This window comes from Arachis hypogaea, chromosome 11 (assembly GCF_003086295.3).
Source record: "Arachis hypogaea cultivar Tifrunner chromosome 11, arahy.Tifrunner.gnm2.J5K5, whole genome shotgun sequence".
Classification (NCBI taxonomy): domain Eukaryota; kingdom Viridiplantae; phylum Streptophyta; class Magnoliopsida; order Fabales; family Fabaceae; genus Arachis; species Arachis hypogaea.
Window position 1 is genome coordinate 2,336,278 of NC_092046.1, and position 22,899 is coordinate 2,359,176.

A 22,899-nucleotide genomic window follows, 5' to 3' on the forward strand; every position below is an offset into this window, starting at 1 on the left:
AAAAATATTTTTTATTTTAATAATTTTAAATACAAAGTAAAAGGTATTTTAAATATACTCTTTAAAAAATGTATTTTGAAATATAAGAATTGATTTTGAAATCAAATCAAATTTTGTTTTCATATAAAGATTTATCTTGTAAGTTGTAACCAACTTAACTCAAAGCAAATCCGTTTTTACTTTTTAGAATCAATCATTTCAAATACTAACACATAGATTTCTTAGGAGATCCTAGTATGTCTCTACTACAAATATTTTTCATAACTTGTCAAAAACATTAATCAATTCAATTAATTACACCATGAATAAGATATTCTCAGTTACTCCTACTCAGTTCGACTATTTTGAAAAATGAATTATGCTAGATAATATTCATTCAATAGACGTATATTTCATGCTCCAAAATCCACACAAAAAAATTTATAAATATAAGGGATAAGTACGATTTTGGTCCTTAACTTTGAGGGCCAGAATCGAAATCGTCCCTCTTGTAATTTTCGAATTAAAATCGTCATTAAAGTTTTTTTTCGTATTAAAATCGTCATTTTTAATAAATTTTTTTGTTTTATTCCTAAACTACCCCTATTCGTATTTTAATAATAAAAATTATAAAATTAAAAAAAAAAAAAAAAGAAAATGCGTAAAAACGCGCTGGGGGTGGAAGAAGAAAAGGGTATACGAAGGGGGAGGGGAGGGGAGGGGAGGGGAAGGGAAGAGGGGAAGGGGGACGGCGCCGGGGAGCCTCCGTGGTCACCGCCGTGACCTCATCGTCGCCGCCGCCTTCTCCAGAACTCTGATGATGATGACGATGAAGGGGGAAGGGAAGCCGCTGTCCCGCCGCCGCAGTCTCGCCGTTCCGCCGCTGCCTCTCTTCTGTCCAGATCTCTTCTTTGTGCTTTGAATTTTTGATTTGGCTTTGTATTTCTCTGTTTTGAATTTGTTAATTTGTTACTTGAGTTTCTGTTTCTCTATTTCTGTTTCTGTTTCTGTTTGGGGTGGGAGAAAGGGGAGGCGGAGAGGGGGGGGGGGAGTGACGCGGGGTGGGGGTGGGGGTGCTGGGAAGGGGAGACGGAGAGGGGGGGGGGTGACCGCGGGGTGGGGGGAAGGGAAACGGGGAGGGGGTGACGCGGTGGGGGTGGGGGTGACGGTGCTGGGAAGGGGAGACAGAGAGGGGGGTGACCGCGGGGTGGGGGGAAGGGAAAACGGGGAGGGGGTGACGCGGGGTGGGGGTGGGGGTGCTGGGAAGGGGAGGGAGAAAGGGGGGAGGGGGTCGGCGGCGGCGTTGGTGGTGATATTGGTGGTGCTGGTGGTGGTGTATGTTAGTGTTGGTGGAGGTTGTGGTGTTGGTGGTGGTGGTGGTGGAGGAAGTAATTATGTTGGTAGTGGTGAAGGTATTTTTGTCCAAAAAAAATAAAGAGGACGATTTTAATACGAAAAAAAACTTTAGTGACGATTTTAATTCGAAAATTACAAGAGGGACGATTTCGATTCTGGCCCTCAACGTTAGAGACCAAAATCGTACTTATCCCTAAATATAATAACAGCATAAAAAGTCAAAACTTTATTAAAAAAAAGTTATGAAAGGTTAAAGAAAAAAAGGAAAAAAAAAAGAAGATAAGATTACTTAAATATGATGACTAATACATGCTAGACACATTAATAAATGAGAGAACAAGATATTGTTAAAGAACAAAAAAAAAAAAAAAAAAAAAGCCTTGAAAGCATTAATAGAGTTGTAATCTTCAGCAATTTCTATAAATGAACATATCCTTAATCTGAATCTATTTATAACAGAGGATTGAATGAATTGTCTCTTTCATGCATATATCTGATTTTTCATATGATCTCTCTCAAAGTATTATATAATAAAAATAAATATTTAATTTTAATACTTCGTCAGTGTAAAATAATTTTATACGTACGTTTAATTATGTAATATCACGATAGAAAAAATGACTATTTTTTATATTGACTACATAAATAATTATCTAAAAAAATAAATACGATTGAATGATTAATACAATAACATTATGGAACACTTTGCAATAATAATAATAATTACTAAATTCATAATTCAATAATAATTTGAAATTAAAAAAATTATTATCTTAACTAATATTATATTCATAACTATTTTATATATTAAATAGTACTAATAGTAAAAAATGTAAAAAATAAATTAATATGGAAGCTTGCAATAACAATATTGACAATTAAATTCATAATATATTTGGTTATTTTGTTATGATTACCTCTTCCAAATATCCCTAAGAATAGTTCCTAATCCCACCGAATAACTTATAAAGAAATAAATAATAATGCAATGAAAATGAACCCAACACAAAAACAAAAACAGCAGAAGACAGGAACATGCTTAATTATGCTATGTACTTAATGTTATGTGTGCATGACACTATTTTGGCATCAAACTCACTTCCTCACTCTTCACCCTTCACTCCTCAGTCCTCACTCTTCCACCTAAATCCCCTCCTCAATCTAAGCTGAATATTATTTTTTGATTTTTTTTCCCAAATTGTTTTTATTCGTTTCCTTTTTCATCCATTTTCATTTTCTTAATTCTCATTTTTTTACCATTTTCCTTCAAAAACATCTTCTGCAACAAACAGAGCCTCTTTTTTGTTGTTTTCTTCTTCCTATGCTTCCTTGAATCCCAAAAACAACAGAATTTCAACATTCTCCCATCACCCATTTCACCAAATCAATTAATCAACCTTTTTCTCTTGAAAAAGATCTGATTTTTGTTGTTCTCTCTCTCTCTGTCTCTCTGTTCTTGAACTGAGCGAGTTCTTGTTCTTCCACCATTTCCTGCTGGATAAAGACAACAATGCTGAACCAATCTTTGGTCATTTTCTGCTCTGTAAAACTGTAAAGTTTTCAACTTTTTCCCTTCTCTTGCTTCGTCCTTTGTTTGTATTAGCTCTCTGGCTCTTCTTTCAATGTCAGATTCTTCTTTTTTCATTGTCATTATTAGCATTATTTAGGGTCCATTTTAGTGCTCAGATTCCAGCATTGGGGGTTGGGGTTTTTGGTTCAATTGTGAAAACTGTAACTGAAATGAGATCTTGATGAGGGTAATAACCAGTTTCATTTCAGTGTTCTTCACATTTCCATTTCTTCTCTTGATTCCACTCTCAACCCCTCAAGTTCTTCATGATTCGTCTAGCAGCAACAATGTAGCAACAATTTCACCAAGAACCCTTGATGCAATTCTTCAAGATTGTGCCTTTAAGGCACTAATTAGGCCAAAAACTGGGACACCCTATGATGCACAAGTCCCCAAGAATCTCTCTGGGGTTAGTGTCTCAGCATTGAGGCTAAGAAGTGGTAGTTTGAGGAATAGAGGCTTCAAATCCTACAAAGAATTTCAGATCCCAATTGGGGTTCTTGAACAACCCTATGTTAAAAGGCTTGTCTTGGTTTACCACAATTTGGGAAATTTATCTGAAAATTTTTACCCTTTACCTGGTTACTCATATTTGGCACCAGTTCTCGGCCTTTTAGCTTATAGTGGTGCCAATTTAACAGGTCAAGATTTGCCTGAACTCAATTTAGTTACTTCTGATAACTCAATTTTGATTAACTTCAAGGATGTGAAGAAATTTCCCATTGGTTTGGTTCCAAAATGTGTGTTCTTTGATCTACATGGTTCAGTTCAGTTTGATATTTTGTTACCTGGAAATGTTTGTTTCACAACAGAACAAGGGCACTTCTCAATTGTTGTTGAGAGCAGCAAGATTGCACCTTCACCGGAACCGGCTGCTGTCGCCGCTAACTTTGGCGACGAACACAATCATCATCATGGTGGGAACAAGGACATGTCTAAGGTTTGGATCATTGTTGCATCTGTGTTTGGAGGGTGCATTGTGTTCATCATATTGAGTTTGTTGACTGTTAGAGTTAAGAGAGCAAAGAGGAGCATGAGGATTCAGCAATTGGAATTTGCAGCTGAGAGCGATGAAACTTTGCATATGGCATCAATTGGTGGAACTAAAGCACCATTGGCTGTGGGAACTAGAACAAGGCCAATGATTGAAAATGATTACATTCCTTAGTTGATTTTTTGTAACTTTTTAGTGTCACATTCCTTTGTAGAATCATAAAATTTTTACCTTCATTGCAACCATTGATTTCTCATTGTTCATAGTGAGTTCAGATGTTTTAGGATCTCAGTTTGCTTGGTTTTATCAATTAGTATTGATTGGTTTGAATCTCATAATCTCAGCATACATTATATGACCAAAAGAAAGTTTCTATGGAATCATACATTCTGTTGTCTATTATCTTTGATTTTCAGATGAAATTTCCAATTTTTTTTTTGTTATAGATTCCTAACAATTTTTGGGTTCTTTTATTTTCTTGCCACAACTCTTCTTTCTCTCTTTTGATCAATTTAGGTGAAAATCTTTTAAAATAATTGTTTGTGGCCTTTGTTACCTAGTTTTGTATAACTGACATTACTTAAATAAGGAAAACTTGGGATAGGATTAGTGTGATTGATGTGATGTAAAAAATGATTTTTCATGCAGAAGTAAGAATATCTTAACTTTTCTTGTGTGTATTCTTTTCAATTAGAATATTTTGAATTGATGTGTATCATTTTTTGAAGAATGGGTTGATGACAATCACAAAAAGTTGATTTAGGTACAAAAGAGATCAATTGATGTATGAATTTATACTAAGTGACACATGTTATGAACTTATTGTTAATGTTGCAAGTGTGAGGAGTGTTGAAAGTTAGTCCCACATCAAAGAAAGTAAGGAAGAGTGAGAAGTTTATAAGATGAGAGACTCATTAATTTGACACCTTAAGGTTTTGAGTTGGATGTGGTGTTTTCTCATTTTATGTTCTTTCGCTTGATTCTTTCCTGAAGTCTCCCGATAGTTGAGAGCTCCCCACGGTTGATATCTCTCGGATATTATTTGTTTGGTGGGATGCAAACTTTTTATAAAATGGTTTATAAGTGCACACGAAATAGAAGGAATGATTGTTGTAATGTAAGAGTCGAATTGGTATTTGACGAAATTGTGATTTTTTAATTCATATGATATCTTCAACATATATGGAGTGTCATGCAAATGCAAGTTTAGTTCAGTGACAGACTACATTTCACATGTCATTGACGAATCTTTAAATACAAGACTAAATTAGCAATTAAACTAATCTAAAACTAAAATGTTCTGTTTAAAATATCAAAGATTAAAATAAATTATGTTTCTAAAGTTGTATATAATAATATAAATCTAAAAATCTATTTAATTTTGAATTGAATATAAAATCCACGTAAAAATAAATTTTGTATCTTGTCTAATAAATTAGTCTTTCATATGCTGCCAGCATAAGGAAATGCAACAATCAAAACTCTATTAATCTCAATGACAAATAAATGCTAATGAGCTATATTTCAATGGTATAGTCTTCTCTCCTCACTTAGAGGTCTTGGCTTCGAGTTTTATCCTTAACTTTGAAAAAAAAAAGTTCTTAATAAAGTATTAAATCTTATTATTCATTAATAATAATAAATATATATTGTATTTATGTTTTATTTTTATTAATAATTATTATTCATATATGTTATGTTATTTTATTTTTGTTATTTAAAAAAATTAGTTTAATAATATTTTAAAAATAGATAAGTTTAAAAGAATGAATTTTTTTTTATTAGAGTGAAAAAATAAGTTTTATTAATTTTTTTTTATAGAAATCAACTTTTTTTAATATATCTTTTTTGTGGATATATCTAATATTTGATCTTAAAATTTATTAGAAAAATATATATTAAAATATAAAATATATTAAAAATATATGAAATATATAAATTAATTTAGTAATTATTTTTTAGTGAGTATATAATAATTTTTATTCGAAAAAATTAACAGTAAAACCTAATAGTTTCAAACATTCATATCTTTCTTGATTTGGGATCATTATGTAATATTTTTTCATTAATCTTTTGGGTTCAACAACAATAAATACATAATATGTGGAAATATGGTTGGTGAACCATATATATATATAAAAGAAATGTTAAAAGGATGTTTTTAACTATCAGTTATTCATCAATATTTAAAAATATCAGACCAAATTCAAATAAAAAAAAATATGAATATTGAATCCAATCCAATAAATTTAGTGCTGATTGAATTAAAATTTAGTCATATCTAATTCGATTATCACCGCTAACTCCGAAAGACGCAGGTAAACAATATCATCAGACTTTTTCATTTATGGGCTTAATAGGCTCATGGGTTTGTGGCCTTTGGCCCATGGGCTCAAATAGGTTTAAAAGTAAGTATGAATGGGCAAAAGCGGGATTTGAGTGGGCTTATTAATATTAGTGGGTCGAAGATTGAAAAAGAAATAACAAACAAAAGAAGTTTAACATTAAGTTGTAACATGAGCTAACCTTGACCCTCTTGTAGTCTTGTCCCACGCGAAAATTTTAGCCTTAGACCCATTTACAAATTTGACCCTTAGAAGTTTAGAAAATACTAAAATAGAGGCCTTTGTATAGAACAGAACTAGTGTTAAACCCGTGCGATGCACGGGCTTATATTTAAATTTGATAAGTTAAATTAAAAATAATATTTTATAACCATATATTTTTTAAATTTAGTATAACACTATCATCGTCGTTATATAATAAACGTGTTAAATATGTTATTTTATCTTTATTCAAAGTAAAATATAAATAGAAGAGTTTGAAGTTTATAATATTCTTAAAGCATAAGGAGGGAGATATGAAAAAAATAAGAACATATATAACTGTAATAATAGCATGTTAATTTTACACTAAATTTTATATAAAAAGCTAATAAAAATTTATCGATCGATAATCTAGTATCTTACTAACTTCATTAGAAAAGCAATTGGCATAGGATGTTGGGCTCCTTGTTACACACTTCATTTCAAATCTGAAAAAAGAGTTATAGATAAATTAGTTATATCTATAGTAAATATTTGTACAAAAGTATAAATCATAACATGCTATTAAAATAAAAATAATATTATTCTTACCTAAATATTATTAAAAACCTCTTTGAACACAACATTTGTTGTTGATGACTTTGGATTGCCGTCTTCGTCTAGAATTAAAACCCTGAGGCCACTGCGACTCTTAACTCTTGACAAAGCAACATAAAGTTGTCCATGGGTGAACACTGATTTTGGCAAATAAAGCCCTACATGTGATAATGATTGACCCTGACTCTTGTTAATGGTCATTGCAAAGCATACTGTCAATGAAAATTGTCTCCGTTGGAACTTAAATGGCAATCCTGAATCTGAAGGGATCAAGTTCATTCTTGGAATGTACACTTTATCTCCAATATTTCTACCGGTCACTACCGTCGCTCCAATTACGTTGCTGCCAAGTTCGTTAACTATTAATCTTGTCCCGTTACATAAACCTGAAGTCTGGTCTATGTTTCGCAGTAGCATTACAGCGACTCCTGGCTTCAAAGTCAACTTGTGATTGGGTAGTCCCGAACATTTGATGTCATTTAGGAACTCTGGTGTGAACCACTCTTGTTGTACATCTTCATTCTCATCAGCTTGACATGTTGTGTCAGAGCTCAAATACTCCTTTTCCATCCCTGGAAAGATTGTCAAGACAAAATCGTTTACCTTCTCGACACTCTCAAGCGTGGGTGCAAGAATTGCCCTACTCTGAAAATACCTGTAATCTGACATATTTTGCAATAAATTTGGATATGCAAAGTCTACCAAATGAGGGAGAGGATCATCAGTAGTTGTAATCAATAGATCATTTAGAATTTCAACTTCTGATTCATCACCAACAACAGAGCCAATATTTCCATTTCTAACATCAAGTATCCAATTAGCAAATCTCTTCATTTCACCTTCATCTTGATCCGAAGAAGACATTAGAAGCCTCATATTCGTATGCAGTTTCAGAACCTTACAAAATGACCACAGATGGGATGAGTTAATAGCGGATGCCAATATATCGTGTCTACTTCCTTTCGGAATCACCGGAAGTATCTCATATAATAAATATCACCTGTACCCGGTGGAACATAATTTAACCCCCCGATAGAATACCCTCTTTTGCGTGGATGCCATTCCCTTGATTCTCTATCATAAACAAATTGATTTGGAAACTCAGCATACGTCAAAATTTGACCTGCTTCAAATTTTTTATTAGCTTCCATCCATGCTAAGAACATTGTACATTTTCCTTCCTCTTCTTCCACGATTTCTTCAAGATCATCATCATCTTTAAAGATGATATTTTGCTCTCCAGGCAAATGAAAGGTTAATCTCATCACTGAAGGCCACCTTTGATGAATATCATACGCTAAGGTTCTCCACACAGCCTCACATGCAGACAAATATCTGCAATCATAAAATTGTTTGATCTCATCAATAACCTGAGCATCCTCTCCACTGGAAACTTCCTTTGTAACTCCAACTGCTACCCTGTCTGGACCTTTATTCACGTACTTGAACAAATATTTGATAGCATTCGACTTGTTGCAGTACTCTACATTAACATGCGCTTGATAAGACATCAGCAGATATGCATTGTATGGAACCACATTCCTGTTATCCATATGGACTCCCTTCTTCTCAGTAACCACCCCTGTGTCTCGTCTTCTATATGATGGGTATCCACTATCATCGATAACTGTGTTTTTACTGAATGTCTTGGGATAATATTTGGTGCAATACCCATCTTTCATGCAAGGAGATTTTGAGAATGCTCTACCACATGGTCCATGAATCATATATGTAGATACAGCTCTAAACAATTTTGGGTGCTGAACAGGATCTACCAAATATATTATTCTAACCTAAAAACAAAAATGATAAAATAATCAATTTATTTTTTTATATGAAATCTACTTTAAGTTGTGCTTCGCTTTGTATTTTCTTTGTCTTTTAATATCAATTTTCTCTTCAATATAATCTTGCTTCTCTTTGGACTTCTTGCATCTTTCAATATATACCTAAAAATATTAAATAAATAAATTTTTTAACCAATTAAAAATATATATACATTATACATAATACATTTTTATTATCAAATTTTTTATATTATTAAAAAAAATAAAGTAGTACACATATGACAGCGATTGTTTTTGGTATACATGTCCATCAAAACATAGACACAGGAGTACACAGGAGTACATGTATGGTGTTTGTTTATTGAGATAAAAATGATGAAAGACATAGTCATACACAAACACCCATTAAAAACATGTATTTTGTGTCTCTCTAAAATAAAATGCTGAAACACTAATTTTTAACTTGAGACACTAATTTTTTTATAATTTTTTTCATGTCTAACTTACCAAATAGAATATGAAATTAGTGTCTTCTTATGTCTATGTAAAATCGCACAGGTTTTATTTTCAATGGCTGCTTTAATTTCTTTTTTATTCTCATTTATTTAGTTACTTAAACATATTTTACGGAAAATAATATATATTTTTCTACAAAAGTATCTTTTTTCAAAAAAAATATAAGTTTAATCTCACAATCAATAAATTCAACTTATAGTTAAAATCTTTTTTTTTTTATTTCCTTAAATAAAGAGATTGAAAATGAATAACTTATAAGTAAGAAGAGAGAAAAAGATGAAAGTACCTCTATTGTTGTACTGGGATAATCTAAAAAATAACAATGTAAAAGGAGTAAATAGAAAAAAATTATAAATGTGACAAATAAAAAAATTTAAATTTAAAAATCAAAACGGTTAAGAAGCCACTTAATTAGGAATTAGTATTAAAATTTTAAATTTCAAATTTTTAAATAGAGTTTCCTAATTAGCTAGTATAAATTTAAAATTTTTAAATAAACTTTTTTAATTAAACGTTTGCTATTCATTAAGAAAATAGGAATTTGTTAATTTAAAAATAATTTTTATTAGTTTCGTCATAAATAGTATCAATCCTATTATTTATCGGTAAAAATAAATAAAATTAAATATAATCTAAAAATTAATAACCTTATAAATTACGTAAATTTAGAAAAAAATACTTAAAAAAAGAGAAAAAGATGAAAGTACTTCTACAATCTAAAAGATAATAATAAAAATTTATAAATATGGCAAGTAAAAAAATTTAAATTTAAAAATCGAAATGGTTAAAAACTTAATTAGAAATTAGTATTAGAAATTCAAATTTAAAATTTTTAAATAAAATTTTTTAATTAGCTAATATAAATTTTAAATTTTTAAATAAATTTTTCTAATCAAACGTCCGTTGTCCGCTGTCCATTAGAAATATAGAAATTTGTAAATTTAAAAATGATTTTTTTTAGTTTTATCATAAACATTATTAACTTTATTATACTTTTTCTAAAATTTAAACAGTATTATATTTTTTTAAAATAGTATAAATAACTTCACATCTTAATAAGACTGATAATTCTATTTACAAATAACTTCAATTTATATTTAAAAAAATTCTAAATTCCAAACATAAAAATCGAAAAGAACCAAAAGAAAAATAACAACTCAAGAAAAGACAATGTTTCCACCAAAACAAACATATGCTTGGCATTATTCTATTAGATAGACTCTAAAAGGGATTCCAAAACATGTGCATCAAAATTCTCAAGTTTCTTTCTCAATCTTGATCTTCTTGCAAGTTGAGGTATCTCCTTCCACCTTCGAATCTTCCGACTCCGAGGATAGTCGCTTAGTTGGTGTAATAGCATTTTCCAACAATTCGGATTCATCATTGGCCGCAACTTCATTGGAATTCAAGCAACAAATTCTTTACAAAAAACCACGTTAAATTAAAGACTTCTTTCTAACCTTTGATTTTATCTCACTAATATTTTTTGAATAAAATTAAGATCTAATTTTGAGAGAACAAACAAAAAAAAATTATTTTTTGAACAAATACCTTAGCACCTTCTACTTTCTCCCCTTCAATGATTGAGGATGTCTTTGAAATTGGAAGCAAACCACCGATATAGTCAACATCCTAAAATTATAATTAATTATTATTTATAAATTAGATACTACTAATGACCAAGGAAGCAAAAAATAAATTAATTTTTAATAGAAAGTACACTTATATATACTCAAAATTTGAATAGGGTGAGCCTCTTTGAATTTATTTATGAGGTCCACATTATCAGTTATCTTCTTAACTTTATAAGAAGGTGAAAAATGTGGATTATCAGATATTTGAACTTGAACGATGAAGAGAAAGATCTTATCAATAGGAGTGGATCAAGTATCTCTACACAGCTCTTTCCCAAAACTTGTTTTGCCTCCTTGTCAAAGACTACATAACATGCATAGTCAGAATCATCAATGACATCAAGCTTTATTCGATACCTACTTAAAAAAGAAAATAACATAAAAAAAAGTTAAATATAGACTTATTCAATATCTAATCCAATATACATAGACTTTAATTTAAAAAAATAAATAAATAACCTTGGAGTCATGGATAAAAGGATATTAGTAGAAAACTTGCGTCTTCATCGAGCCAAACCATCTCAATTGAGTATGGCAATGGAGAATTTTTGTAACTTGATAGTGTCCATGACCGTATCACTCGTATACGTACACACAAATTGTCGATTGTAGGATTGATGTCAGCAATTTTGTGAATACCAGCCATTGGAATAAGTATGGAGATTTTGGATATATGTAAAAAAAGGGATTGATGTACTTTAAATTGTGGTGTTTTACATCTCTCATAACTTATCCTTTTATAGTTGCATCATAACTAAATTTTTTTAAATTTGGTTGACTTCAATTTAAAATTTAAAAAATAACAAACTAAGTAAAACAACCCAAACTTAAAATTTGAAAATAACAACCTAAATAAATAATAATTTAAAAATTCTAAACTAACGTAAATCTTTATTTATAGTAATATTAGTATGTAACAACCGAAGAATAATTAACGTAAATTTTTTTAAAACTCTAAATTTCTTTAAAAGAATTTATGTAGCTGCAATTTAAAAAAAATCAACAAAATTTTAAAAAATAATTCTAAAAAGAATTAACAGATTTTTAAAAGATAGTGTTAAAATATAAAAAAGAACTATCTAAGTAAAATCTAAATAAAATTTAAAAAATAATAACTTAAATAAAATAATTTGAAATTTAAAAAATAACAACCTAAGTAAAACAATCCAAACAAATAAAACAATTTAAAATTTAAAAAATAACAACCTAAGTAAAACAACCCAAACTTAAAATTTGAAAATAACAACCTAAGCAAATAATAATTTATAATTTATAAATATAAATCCAAAAATTTCTAGTGACGACACGTAAGCAAAAAAACTCCCAGACTCAACGTATGAGCGCCACGTCAGCAAATGAGCTTCCCATTTGTATACTATAAAGATTTAATTATTAATTATTTAATAATAGTGTTAAAGGGTTGAATTTCGAGAAAAGTCATAATACTTTCCATTGCCTGTGGGATTTCTGCCTGTAACCCACGTCAGCCAGGACAGAGAATCCCTATGGACATTTCTATTGGTATCATCCATATTGGAAAACTTCAAAACTTTATTAAATACTGCCCAATTTTACGATTAAGATTTAAATAATCTCTTCTTTTCTACTAATAAATATGCAAAGAACTGAATTGATTTATTAAATAATAAATACCTTAATTAATTAATCAAACCCGTGGGCGGGAACTGAAACTCACGAACCGGATCGTCATTCCCAACCGTCCGATTTGCTCCCACGAAATCCATGGGATGGTTGACACGTGGCGTTTATTACGAATACCAAGTCTTCTCAGCGCTACTTACAACTTCAAAACCAAAGCATAGTTTCCAATTTTCTTGTGCATTCCCTCCAAAACCGAATCATTTTGCTTCTTTCTCGGATCACACCACAACAATGGACGAAACCGCCACCGTCACCGCCGAAACCACAATTACCACCACCACCACCACTGTCAAGGGCGCCGCCGGAAGAAAAGGAGGCCAGAAGAAGAAAGCCGTTTCCAAGTCCATCAAAGCAGGCCTCCAATTCCCCGTCGGTCGCATTGCCAGGTACATGAAGAACGGCCGTTACTCTCAGCGGTTAGGCACTGGAGCTCCGATCTATCTCGCCGCCGTTCTCGAGTACCTCGCCGCCGAAGTACGTTTGGTTTTTCAATTCTGCATTGAATTAGCATTTACATTGATGAAATGAAAACGAATCTGTTATCGAATTTTGAATCTAGGTTTTGGAACTAGCTGGAAATGCTGCGAGGGATAACAAGAAAAATAGGATCAATCCGAGGCACGTGTTGCTGGCTGTGAGAAACGACGATGAGTTAGGGAAATTGTTGCAAGGCGTCACCATCGCTAGCGGCGGCGTGTTGCCGAATATCAACCCCGTTTTGTTGCCGAAGAAGAGTGGTGGTGCTGCCGCAGACAAATCTGCGGCCACCAAGTCTCCTTCTCGTAATTAGAAAAAAATATTAGGATTTAGGTTTAGCCGTTTAGGTGCTCCTTTTGTACAATACATTATCGTTTTTAGGGTTTGTTTTTTTGGTGTAGCTTTTTCAGTTACAGGTAACCAGCCTTAAGTCCTTAACTTTGGTTCAAATCTATTTTATTCTATTTTATATTTTAATATTTTATTTGTGTAAAGTTAAAATATCATCGGTGGTGGCTGGTTGAATGACTGAAGTTAACTAAACGCATGAATGGCTGGTTAAAATATCTTAAGCCCTTATACCTACCTTTGTACCTGACAGTGACAGAGGAGGCCTTGGCCACCGCCCCATGTATTTCCTAAGCAAGGTATTCTAAAGAGCAGAACTGAGGTACACGAGGTTAGAAAATTTGACTTTTGTTTTGTTGGTTTTATTTTAAAGTTAAGGCAATATTTTCAGGGCACCCAATTAAAATGAGAATGACCAAGCGATCAAGCAGATTTTGTAGAAATTTGACCTAACGAGGAGGATGACGGCTTATAAACCCTGCCATACCATCAAAGTTCAGACAATGGTCAACTTTTTGGTAGAGGAGGCCGGCAAACTTCCTGACCTCGAGCACACGGTAAAAGTTTCGTATTGACGGAGCGTCCAACCAAGCGTTTCACGGGGTAAGGATCACATTAGAAAACTCGAAAGGGGTGACTTATGAACAATTCATCAAATTTAAATTCTCAGTCTTCAATAATCAAGCAGAATATAAAGCTATAATTGGAGGCTTAATACTAGCAAAAGAGGTCGGAGTAACGAAGCTCAAAGTCAACCGTGACTCCCAAATCGTGACGGCCCAAGTAAACAGGACATATCAAGTTCGGACCCACTACTACAAAAGTACTTGAAAAAATTAAATAATTATGCAAGGGCTTTAAAGAGGTGATTGCCCAGCATGTGCCCAGGAAAAGGAATGATAGAGTGGACCTCTTATCGAAGTTGACTAGCACCAAGGCCAGAACGAAAAACCGATCTCTTATCCAAGGCTCGGTGAAGAAGCCATCGATGACCCTATGCGTAGCTCAATGCCAAGGGGAACCTCCATCCTGGATCGATCCAATCCAGCAGTTTCTCGAGAAAGATGAGCTTTCAGAAGACAAAGAATGAGCTAAGATCGTAAGAAGAGAGGCCGCCAAATATACGGCAGTGCAGGGTCAATTATATAAAAGAGGGTTCAGTCAACCCCTGCTGAAGTGCTTGTGACCCGAACAGACGAAATATGTCTTAAAAGAGGTACACGAAGAGTGTTATGGACACCACATTGGAGGGAAGTCTTTGGCCTGAAAACTCGTTAACGCCGGTTATTATTGGTCCACTATGATACGCCAGCAAATATGTGAAGAGGTGCCTCAAATGTCAAGAAAATGCAAACTTTCATAAGGCGCTGAGAGAAGAATTGAGCTCCATCATGGCCTCCCGACCTTTCTCCAGTGTGGAGTTGACCTGCTGAGCCCATTCCCGATGTCCCCAAGACAAGTCAAATACCTAGTTATGGCCATTGACTACTATATCAAGTGGGCAAAAGCAGAGCCTTTGGCAAATATATCGTTTATGAACTGTCGAAAATTCGCGTGAAGGCAGGTGGTCGCAAGGTTTAGAATCCCTGAGGTCGTGGTATTGGATAATGGAATGCACTCCTATAAGAAATTTGGAGAGTTTCTATCAGGCCTTGGCATAAAGTAAAAGTTCTCCTCTGTAGAGCACCTTTAGAGTAACGGGCAAGCAGAGACAACGAACAAAGTCATCTTGAATGGACTGAAGAAGCGTTTGGATAAAACAAAAGGTTCGTGGGCAGACGAGTTGGCCTTGGTCTTATGGCCTTATAGGACAACGCCACAATCTTTCACCGGAGAGACACCTCTCTGACTCACTTACGGCGTGGACGCCAAGATTCTGATCGAGATAGGAGAACCCAACGCATGGTTGCTATTGGGAGGAGGTGATGAGGTGACCAAAAAAGACATGGTAGATGAAACCAGGACAATGGCGCATTTGTCGGAAGCAACACTAAAGCAGAGGTTGGCACTACGTTACAGCTGCAAGGTTCATAACAGAAGATTCGAAGAGGGAGACCTGGTACTGCAACGGAACGCCATCGGTCCGCCGATCCCAGGGGAAGGGAAGATCTCCCCCAATTGGGAAGGACCTTATAGGGTGAAGGAAGTGTAAGGCAAATATGCATACAAGCTCGAGCGACTAAACAGGAAGGAGATACCGAGGATTTGGAATGCGGCAAACCTCAGAAGATTCTACTCCTAAGACTTAGATGGTCTCCTGACTACGTTCTAAATGCCGGTCACGATTCGGTTATTTTTCTTTCTCGTGTTCATTTCATACTTTGTGTTTATTTTTATTTACTTTATCTTGCAAGCCTACTTGTACTATCATGACATATGAAAGAAGGGGTACTCTTTTCCCTTACCGTTAGCACGAAACGATAACAAGAAATTTTGATGAGGCCCATTTTTGCAAACTAATTGTACTTTGTGTTAAACTTTATTGTTTCAAAATTATTACCAAGTTACGAGTATGGCTTCCCGTGACTGATCACCCTGGGAGCCCCATGCGCAAAGACACACAGATATCCATCGAGATACGGCAAAACGGCCAAATAAACAAACGATAGTGAATAACTGACGAATATCATACATGAAAATAAACCTACAAGTTTTAAGTACAAAGATCCCACAAATTGAGAGTTTAAAAAGGCAACGCACTGGCCCAACAACAAAAAAAATTTGAGAATTTCAAGCACAAAAGGGCAGCACATCGGCTCAATAACAAAAAAAAAAGGTTCAACATTACAAGTCTCATTACAAATTTTTCACTTTCTCGGCAGGTCGACGATCTAGCCATCCTTGATCATCTTTAAGGCACCTACAGTAGAAGTGTCGAGGTCGGGGGCAAGCAACGAAACTTAGGCCTTGATTGCCTCCTCAGTAGTAGCTATGGCATCCCGGGCGTCCTTGATGATCTCCTTGTTTTTCTTCTTCATGTTGGTGGCCTCCAGGCGCAGAGTCCGCCGACCTTACGGCCTCGGTTATCTCCTTCTCCAGCTCCTTCACCTTGGTGTCTATCGCAACGGCCTGACCTTGTGCATCGTTGAGTTGCTTGGAGAGGGAGAGATCCCGGTCAAGGAGGCACTCGATCTCATCGCCGCTTCCTTCAACTTCTTCTCAGCTTCGCTCAACTTGGTCCCCATGGTCTCTTCCTCAGCTTTCAACTTCGAAACTTCATGCTGGGCCATCTTGTACTTCCCTTCTAATACCTGTCACAAGGCCAAGACTGGATCAACCTTCCTCGAGATGGCGGTAGCTCAGAAAAGGCTCTGATACGTCCACCTAGCTTGGGCGGCCAGGTCCTCATCCCGAAAGAAGTTCTCAGTGCTCGACAGTAGCTAGGAGTTGATGAAGAAGCCCGCGTCGAAGTTTTTCTCCATTACAGAAAGAACTTGTCCCGGACTGGAGCTTGATTTCCTTTTCTTGGCATTGGGGATCATGAGCACTTCTGGATCCTCATCCTAAGCACTCGAAGACTGTTCAACCCCCGCCACTTTGCCATGGTCAACTTCACCACCAACACTGTGTCTAGGAGGTGTGTAACACCCTACCACACAAAGCTTTACGCTTAAGTCATAAAACAGAGGTGGTGTGGTATTACGACCTCTAAAATAAAATGAGTATATATATAGTAGAAGAATTATAATATGCTAGGAGCCTTGAAAAATAGATGAAATAAAAATTGCGAAATAAAAGCGCAAGTTCAAGGAACGAGTTAACTTGCGTGCTAAGAAAACTATATCCATCAAACATAAGATTGTAAAAATAGGAATAGAGTGCCAAAGATACAAAATAACAAGCTCCTAACTCAGCCTGCGAAGTCAAGACTGGCCGGAGAATATTTACACACACACACACACACACACACACACACACACACACACACACACACACACACACACACACACACATATATACACAACCAAAACCCAAATATACATAAACAAAATCTTGCCTCTCCATAAACCTCTAAGAGGATCAAGAGAATAAGTTATGCGGAGAGAAAACTAAGTACATATATATACATCACTATACAGCAAAACTACCCAGTAACCACTTCGCTTCAAGAGTCCAGACGCCTAACGAGACGCCTCTCGACCTGCATCTGAAAAACAACAACATCGTATGAAATGAGAACCAGAGGTTCTCAGTATGGTAAAGGTGTCACACACATAATATATAAGGTCCTGGGAATGCCAGAGGCAATCCTAGAATGTCGACACTCAGATTATAGAGCTTAAAGTATTAAACAGGAGCCATAAAAGGTGATTTTCTAAGAATATTTAATCCTAACTTAACTTAACCTTAAAATCTAAGTCCCATACTGCCATTCCTCCATACCTCCAACTCCATCATGCATTTTCACAGACAAATAAACAGATAAAGGCAAGCACAAGAAGGTTACAGTTACTGCAGATAACAAATACACATTTAACATGGCAAGTACACATAGGCACACCTAATTAAAGCACAAGCAAGTAATTCAAGTATTATGCATATGATGCATGCCTGTCCTATGGCTGATGAGGCTCATCTGTTGGTTATCCAGCCAACCCGACAAGTCTGAATTGTCCTTAGACTGTCCCCCGACATGCATCCCCAAGAGTCTATGCATATCTTTTTCTCAAATAATCAATATTGCTCAATGGGGGTAACATTTCCGGGGATTTATATAGTGTCCGGTCACACTTACGTCGTAGGGTCAACAGAGTATCGAGTTTTCAACCTGGTACACGTGGTGGCAAGCCACGGCACTTAATCTAGAAAATCTCGTATCTCAGATCATTCAAATTCATAAGCCATGTAAATAATTCAATTATAATTCACCAACATCCACATCATTCTCAATCGCATCTCATTCATCATCATACATCAATCATATTCAATCCTTATCCTTCATTATCACACCTCCCATTGCGTCCATCAATAGTTCCAATTCAAAACATAATTCATTCCTTTCTAAATAAATCAAACTTAAAACATACTCATTTTCTTAATAACTCAAAATCAAACCCTATAACCTTTGAATCTAAATCTTTTCAAATAATCATCTAAACAAAATCTCTAATTTTTATAAAATTTCGGCAGCATTTGCTCTAAAACTCGGACTTTGCCACCCTTTTCGGGTCCAAACCTACATTCTTTTCAATTCAACATACCCTTCCTCATCATCATAACAGTCACCATAATAAATCTACCTCAGATCAACAATTATACTCATACAATATTCAAATCCAACAACCAAAATTCAGCTAAGGATCATAGTTCACTAATCCTAGGCTTCTAACACAAAATACCTCATTATCACAACAACCTCCACAATAGTTATACCTCAAATCAATAATTCACCAAATCATTAGTTAATCAACAAGCACCAAACCAACCATGTTCATCAACAATAACATTCAACCATAATTCTCTCCAAATTAACATAACAACATTCACCATCCAAAATTAATAACTAATTATCTAATAAACTTCAACCAAATATATTCATCGACAAATTACTAAACATTAAACATATACCTGCATTCCAACTTATCCTATGGTCATCTAGCCTAAGTTTTCACAGAACATTATATATTAAATGCAAGAAACCTAAACCATACCTTAGCCGATTCCCAAGTATTATTCCAAGACAATTTTCCTAAAAGAACACAGCCCTCAAAACCTCAACTAATCCGCTTCCTCCAAGTTCCAGTATTTACAATTTCGAGCTCCAATTATTTATTCACAACCTAATACACATTTATAACACATATATATCCAATTTAATACTCAAAGCTCAAATCCAATGAAATTAAAATAGAATTATCATATCCTCACCTTACCCAAGCTTCACATAAGCAAGTGTGAATGTTTTCCTCAAGCTAATTGGATCCCAAAACATCAGAAATCAAAGAAATTCAACCTTCCCATTAAAAATTCGAAAATTAACAAGCACCAAACCAACCATGTTTATCAACAATAACATTCAACCATAATTCTCTCCAAATTAACATAACAACATTCACCATCCAAAATTAATAACTAATTATCTAATAAACTTCAACCAAATATATTCATCGACAAATTACTAAACATTAAACATACACCGGCATTCCAACTTATCCTATGGTCATCTAGCCTAATTTTTCACAGAACATTATATATTAAATGCAAGAAACCTAAACCATACCTTAGCCGATTTCCAAGTATTATTTCCAATTTTCCTAAAAGAATACAGCCCTCAAAATCTCAACTAATCCGCTAATTCCTCCAAGTTCCAGTATTCACAATTTCGAGCTCCAATTATTTATTCACAACCCAATACACATTTATAACACATATATATCCAATTTAATACTCAAAGCTCAATTCCAATGAAATTAAAATAGAATTATCATATTCTCACCTTACCCAAGCTTCACATAAGCAAGTGTGAATGTTTTTTCTCAAACTAATTGGATCCTAAAACATCAGAAATCAAAGAAATTCAACCTTCCCGTTAAAAATTCAAAAATTGGGGGAAATGAAGGCTGAGTGTAAAATAACGAGTTACCTATGAAATTGTTTCGGTAGAAACATAGAGCTTGACGCGGTGAATGCGTGGCCGCAAACGGTGCGGCGATCGGAGTTCGAACGGAGAAGTTACGGGAGTTGGAAATTAACGTAAGGGTTATGGGATATTTCTCGTTTCTCTTCTCCCTGGAAGCATTTCATGTACTACAGGTGAAATGAAGAAGAAAGGGGCTTTCGGGCTCTTTTAATGTGTTGGTCCGGTTGGACCGACAGGCCGGTTCGAGTCTGGTTCAACCGGTTCGGCCCGTTCGGTCTATTTTTAGACCGTTTTCTTCGAAATTAGTGTCAAAATTCTTGTTTCGATGAGCTCTACCCTAATTTGATATAATATTCTTGTTTTTAATCTTCCTTATTAAAAACTAATTTATTGACTAATTATCTACTAATTTAACGGGGTTTGCAAGGTGGCCCAGGCGGAGGCTAAGATTAAACCTCCGGCTTGTCGGCTTGAGGGATCTCAGCTTGAGGAGTTGGGAAACCAAAGTGGCCACATCCCCAGGAAATAAGTGAGTTATAAGGCGACTGAGCAAAGTGATCCCGACAGCCATCCTAACTACAAAAAAAAAAAAAGAAAACTAAGTTAAGAATTAAGTCACCAATAAAATAGCAGTATACAAATCAGGACATCGGGAGAATAACAGAAAGAAGAATGAATTTACCTACGCAATCCCGACCGGCTTTTCGGTCACCCATAAGGGGATGAGGATTAAGGGGATTGGAACCAAATATTTCCAACAAGACATCGACAATCTACTGGTACTGTCGACCCAAACCATCATAGGTCATTTATCAGGTAGTTGGAGCCGACACCAAAGCTCCAAAAAATTGGAATATGCATCTCCCCTTCAAGGGTAAGCCAGAAGGGATGGTGACCTCGAGCTGGCCGTACTTTGAAAAAAACCTCTTTAAAGCCATGAAAAGAATCTTTAAAGAGGTTGAAGATTTTCCAGTTCTGCACAGCCCAGAAAAAGAACTACCCCTTTTTATGGTTGCCCTCTCGAGAAGGGTTCGTGATTAGGAAGAAGAATAGGAAGACTTCAACGGTGGCCGGGAGCTCCAAGTACTTGCAAACCATTTCAAAGCACCGGATGACAACCCATCTGTTCGGATGAAGTTGCGAGGAAGCAACGTCACACTGATTTAAGAGAGCCAAGATAAAGGGAGAAAAAGGAAACCGAACACCCAGGATGGCGAACATGAGTTTGTACACCCACATCTAGTAAGGGACGCGAGGAGCGTCAAGGTTAAGTTGGCAGACGTATTTCCGGGGGCTCGACACCAAGAGTTCGTAATTTGCCTCCTCGGGGCCACCTCCGCACAGCGCTCCTGAGTCACGGAGCTCTTGTAACTCCTCCGCAGTTACCCTGGAGGATGTGCTCATGACATCGGTGGTACTGATGAAGAGATTTTTGTGTGGTTTAGAATTTCACAAATGAATTCTCGTTGCAAGTATAGTTTCTAAACCAACAATAATTCTTTCATACAAAAATTTGGTTGTCACTTGATGACATGTCATCATGTCATGTTTTTCTATGCTCTTTCATACAAGAAATTGATGATTTGTGCTTAAATATTAAATGCTTTGGTGCTTAAATGGTATATTTCTTTGATCTTTTGATTTGATAAACTTTGTAGGAAATAAGAAGAAAAAGAAGCAAAGAAGCACAAAATAAGCTAAAAAGGAGAAAAAAAGAGTTTTGGGGCACACTTTGAAGTTGGAGCACACTTTGGAGCCTTAGGCCATGCTTTTAAAAGTGGCCCATGACCAAATCAAGGAAGCTTGACAATCAGCACTCACAAAGCTCGGTTAACTAAGTTAACCTAGCTTTATCGTGAAAAAAATTCAGCTTGGAAGCAAGATTTTTCGCTAAGTTAAACTTGGGCGTTCACAGCATGACCATGCCTCCTTCAAAGGGCCATAACTTGAGCTACAGACGTCCAATTGATGTGCTTCCAGTTGTGTTGGAAAGCTGACATTCAGAACTTTTCAACGATATATAGAAATCCATATTTGGCATGAAATTGAGGTACAAGTGAAAGGCATCTTTAAGGACAAAAAAAAGCAAAAATAGACCAAAGTGGCTTCACCAAGATTCGAAGAGGGAGCCTCACTCTAAAGCAAAGGGGCGCTTCTAATAGCACTCACTTAGTGAGCACATCGCTCACTTAGAGAGCATTGTTGTGCTCTCTCCCAAAGAAAATGCAAGGAAATTGGGCAAGAGTGCAACCACCAAGACTCGAACATGGGAGCTCCACCAAAAACAAAGGGATGCTGCGCTCCTTCACTTAACCGAGCGCTACTCTCCCTTACACAAGGCTTGGCACACAACCAATTTGGCAAGGCAAACAAGGCAATGCTGCGCTCTCCTTGTCAACCGAGCCGTGCCCTGGGAGGTGTCCCACACCTCAAACCAACTTGAACTAAGCAACCTTGACCCATGCTCTAAACCAATTGAACCAAGGCCAACCGGACCCATCTCTCTCTTCAAATCCAAAGCAAGCAAAGCCCACATCATCACTCAAAGGCATAAGAACAAGTTAGAATAGGAATTTCATTTAATTGTAATTTGTTTTTAATTTCAATTTTATTTTTATTTTTGTAAAGCCTATATAAGGCATCATTTTCATTTTTGAAAAAAGGCTGGCTCCACTAGGGAGCATTAGGAGTAGAGAGCTCTCTCTTTTAGTTTTCCTTTTTGAATTTGAATTTTGGATTGAGATTGAAGGAATTCTATTTCATTCTTGATCTGAAACTTCTCTTTGTTCTTCTTCTGCATAATCTTAGTGAATTGAGAATTGAATCTGAAATTTCATTTACTGCTTCCATCTT

The 22,899-nt window shown here is 35.1% G+C and overlaps 3 protein-coding genes across 3 annotated transcripts; 2 read left to right on the forward strand and 1 right to left on the reverse strand.

Annotated features, from left to right (window-relative positions):
- The first annotated feature begins 2,337 nt into the window (after positions 1 to 2,337).
- LOC112719852 (uncharacterized) lies at positions 2,338 to 4,298 on the forward strand. The gene has a single exon (XM_025770570.3). It carries the CDS (start codon positions 3,087 to 3,089, stop codon positions 4,071 to 4,073), a length of 987 nt encoding a protein of 328 aa, XP_025626355.1. The 5' UTR covers positions 2,338 to 3,086; the 3' UTR covers positions 4,074 to 4,298.
- A 2,629-nt stretch (positions 4,299 to 6,927) lies between these two features.
- On the reverse strand, positions 6,928 to 8,769 carry LOC140176446 (uncharacterized). Its single transcript, XM_072207819.1, has 3 exons — positions 8,214 to 8,769; positions 7,646 to 7,740; positions 6,928 to 6,933 (listed from the first exon to the last, which is right to left on the reverse strand). Exons 1-3 carry the CDS (start codon positions 8,767 to 8,769, stop codon positions 6,928 to 6,930), a joined length of 657 nt encoding a protein of 218 aa, XP_072063920.1.
- Positions 8,770 to 12,796: 4,027 nt separating this feature from the next.
- On the forward strand, positions 12,797 to 13,612 carry LOC112719853 (histone H2A-III). The gene is made up of 2 exons (XM_025770571.3): positions 12,797 to 13,115; positions 13,201 to 13,612. Exons 1-2 carry the CDS (start codon positions 12,873 to 12,875, stop codon positions 13,429 to 13,431), a joined length of 474 nt encoding a protein of 157 aa, XP_025626356.2. The 5' UTR covers positions 12,797 to 12,872; the 3' UTR covers positions 13,432 to 13,612.
- Positions 13,613 to 22,899: the final 9,287 nt, after the last annotated feature.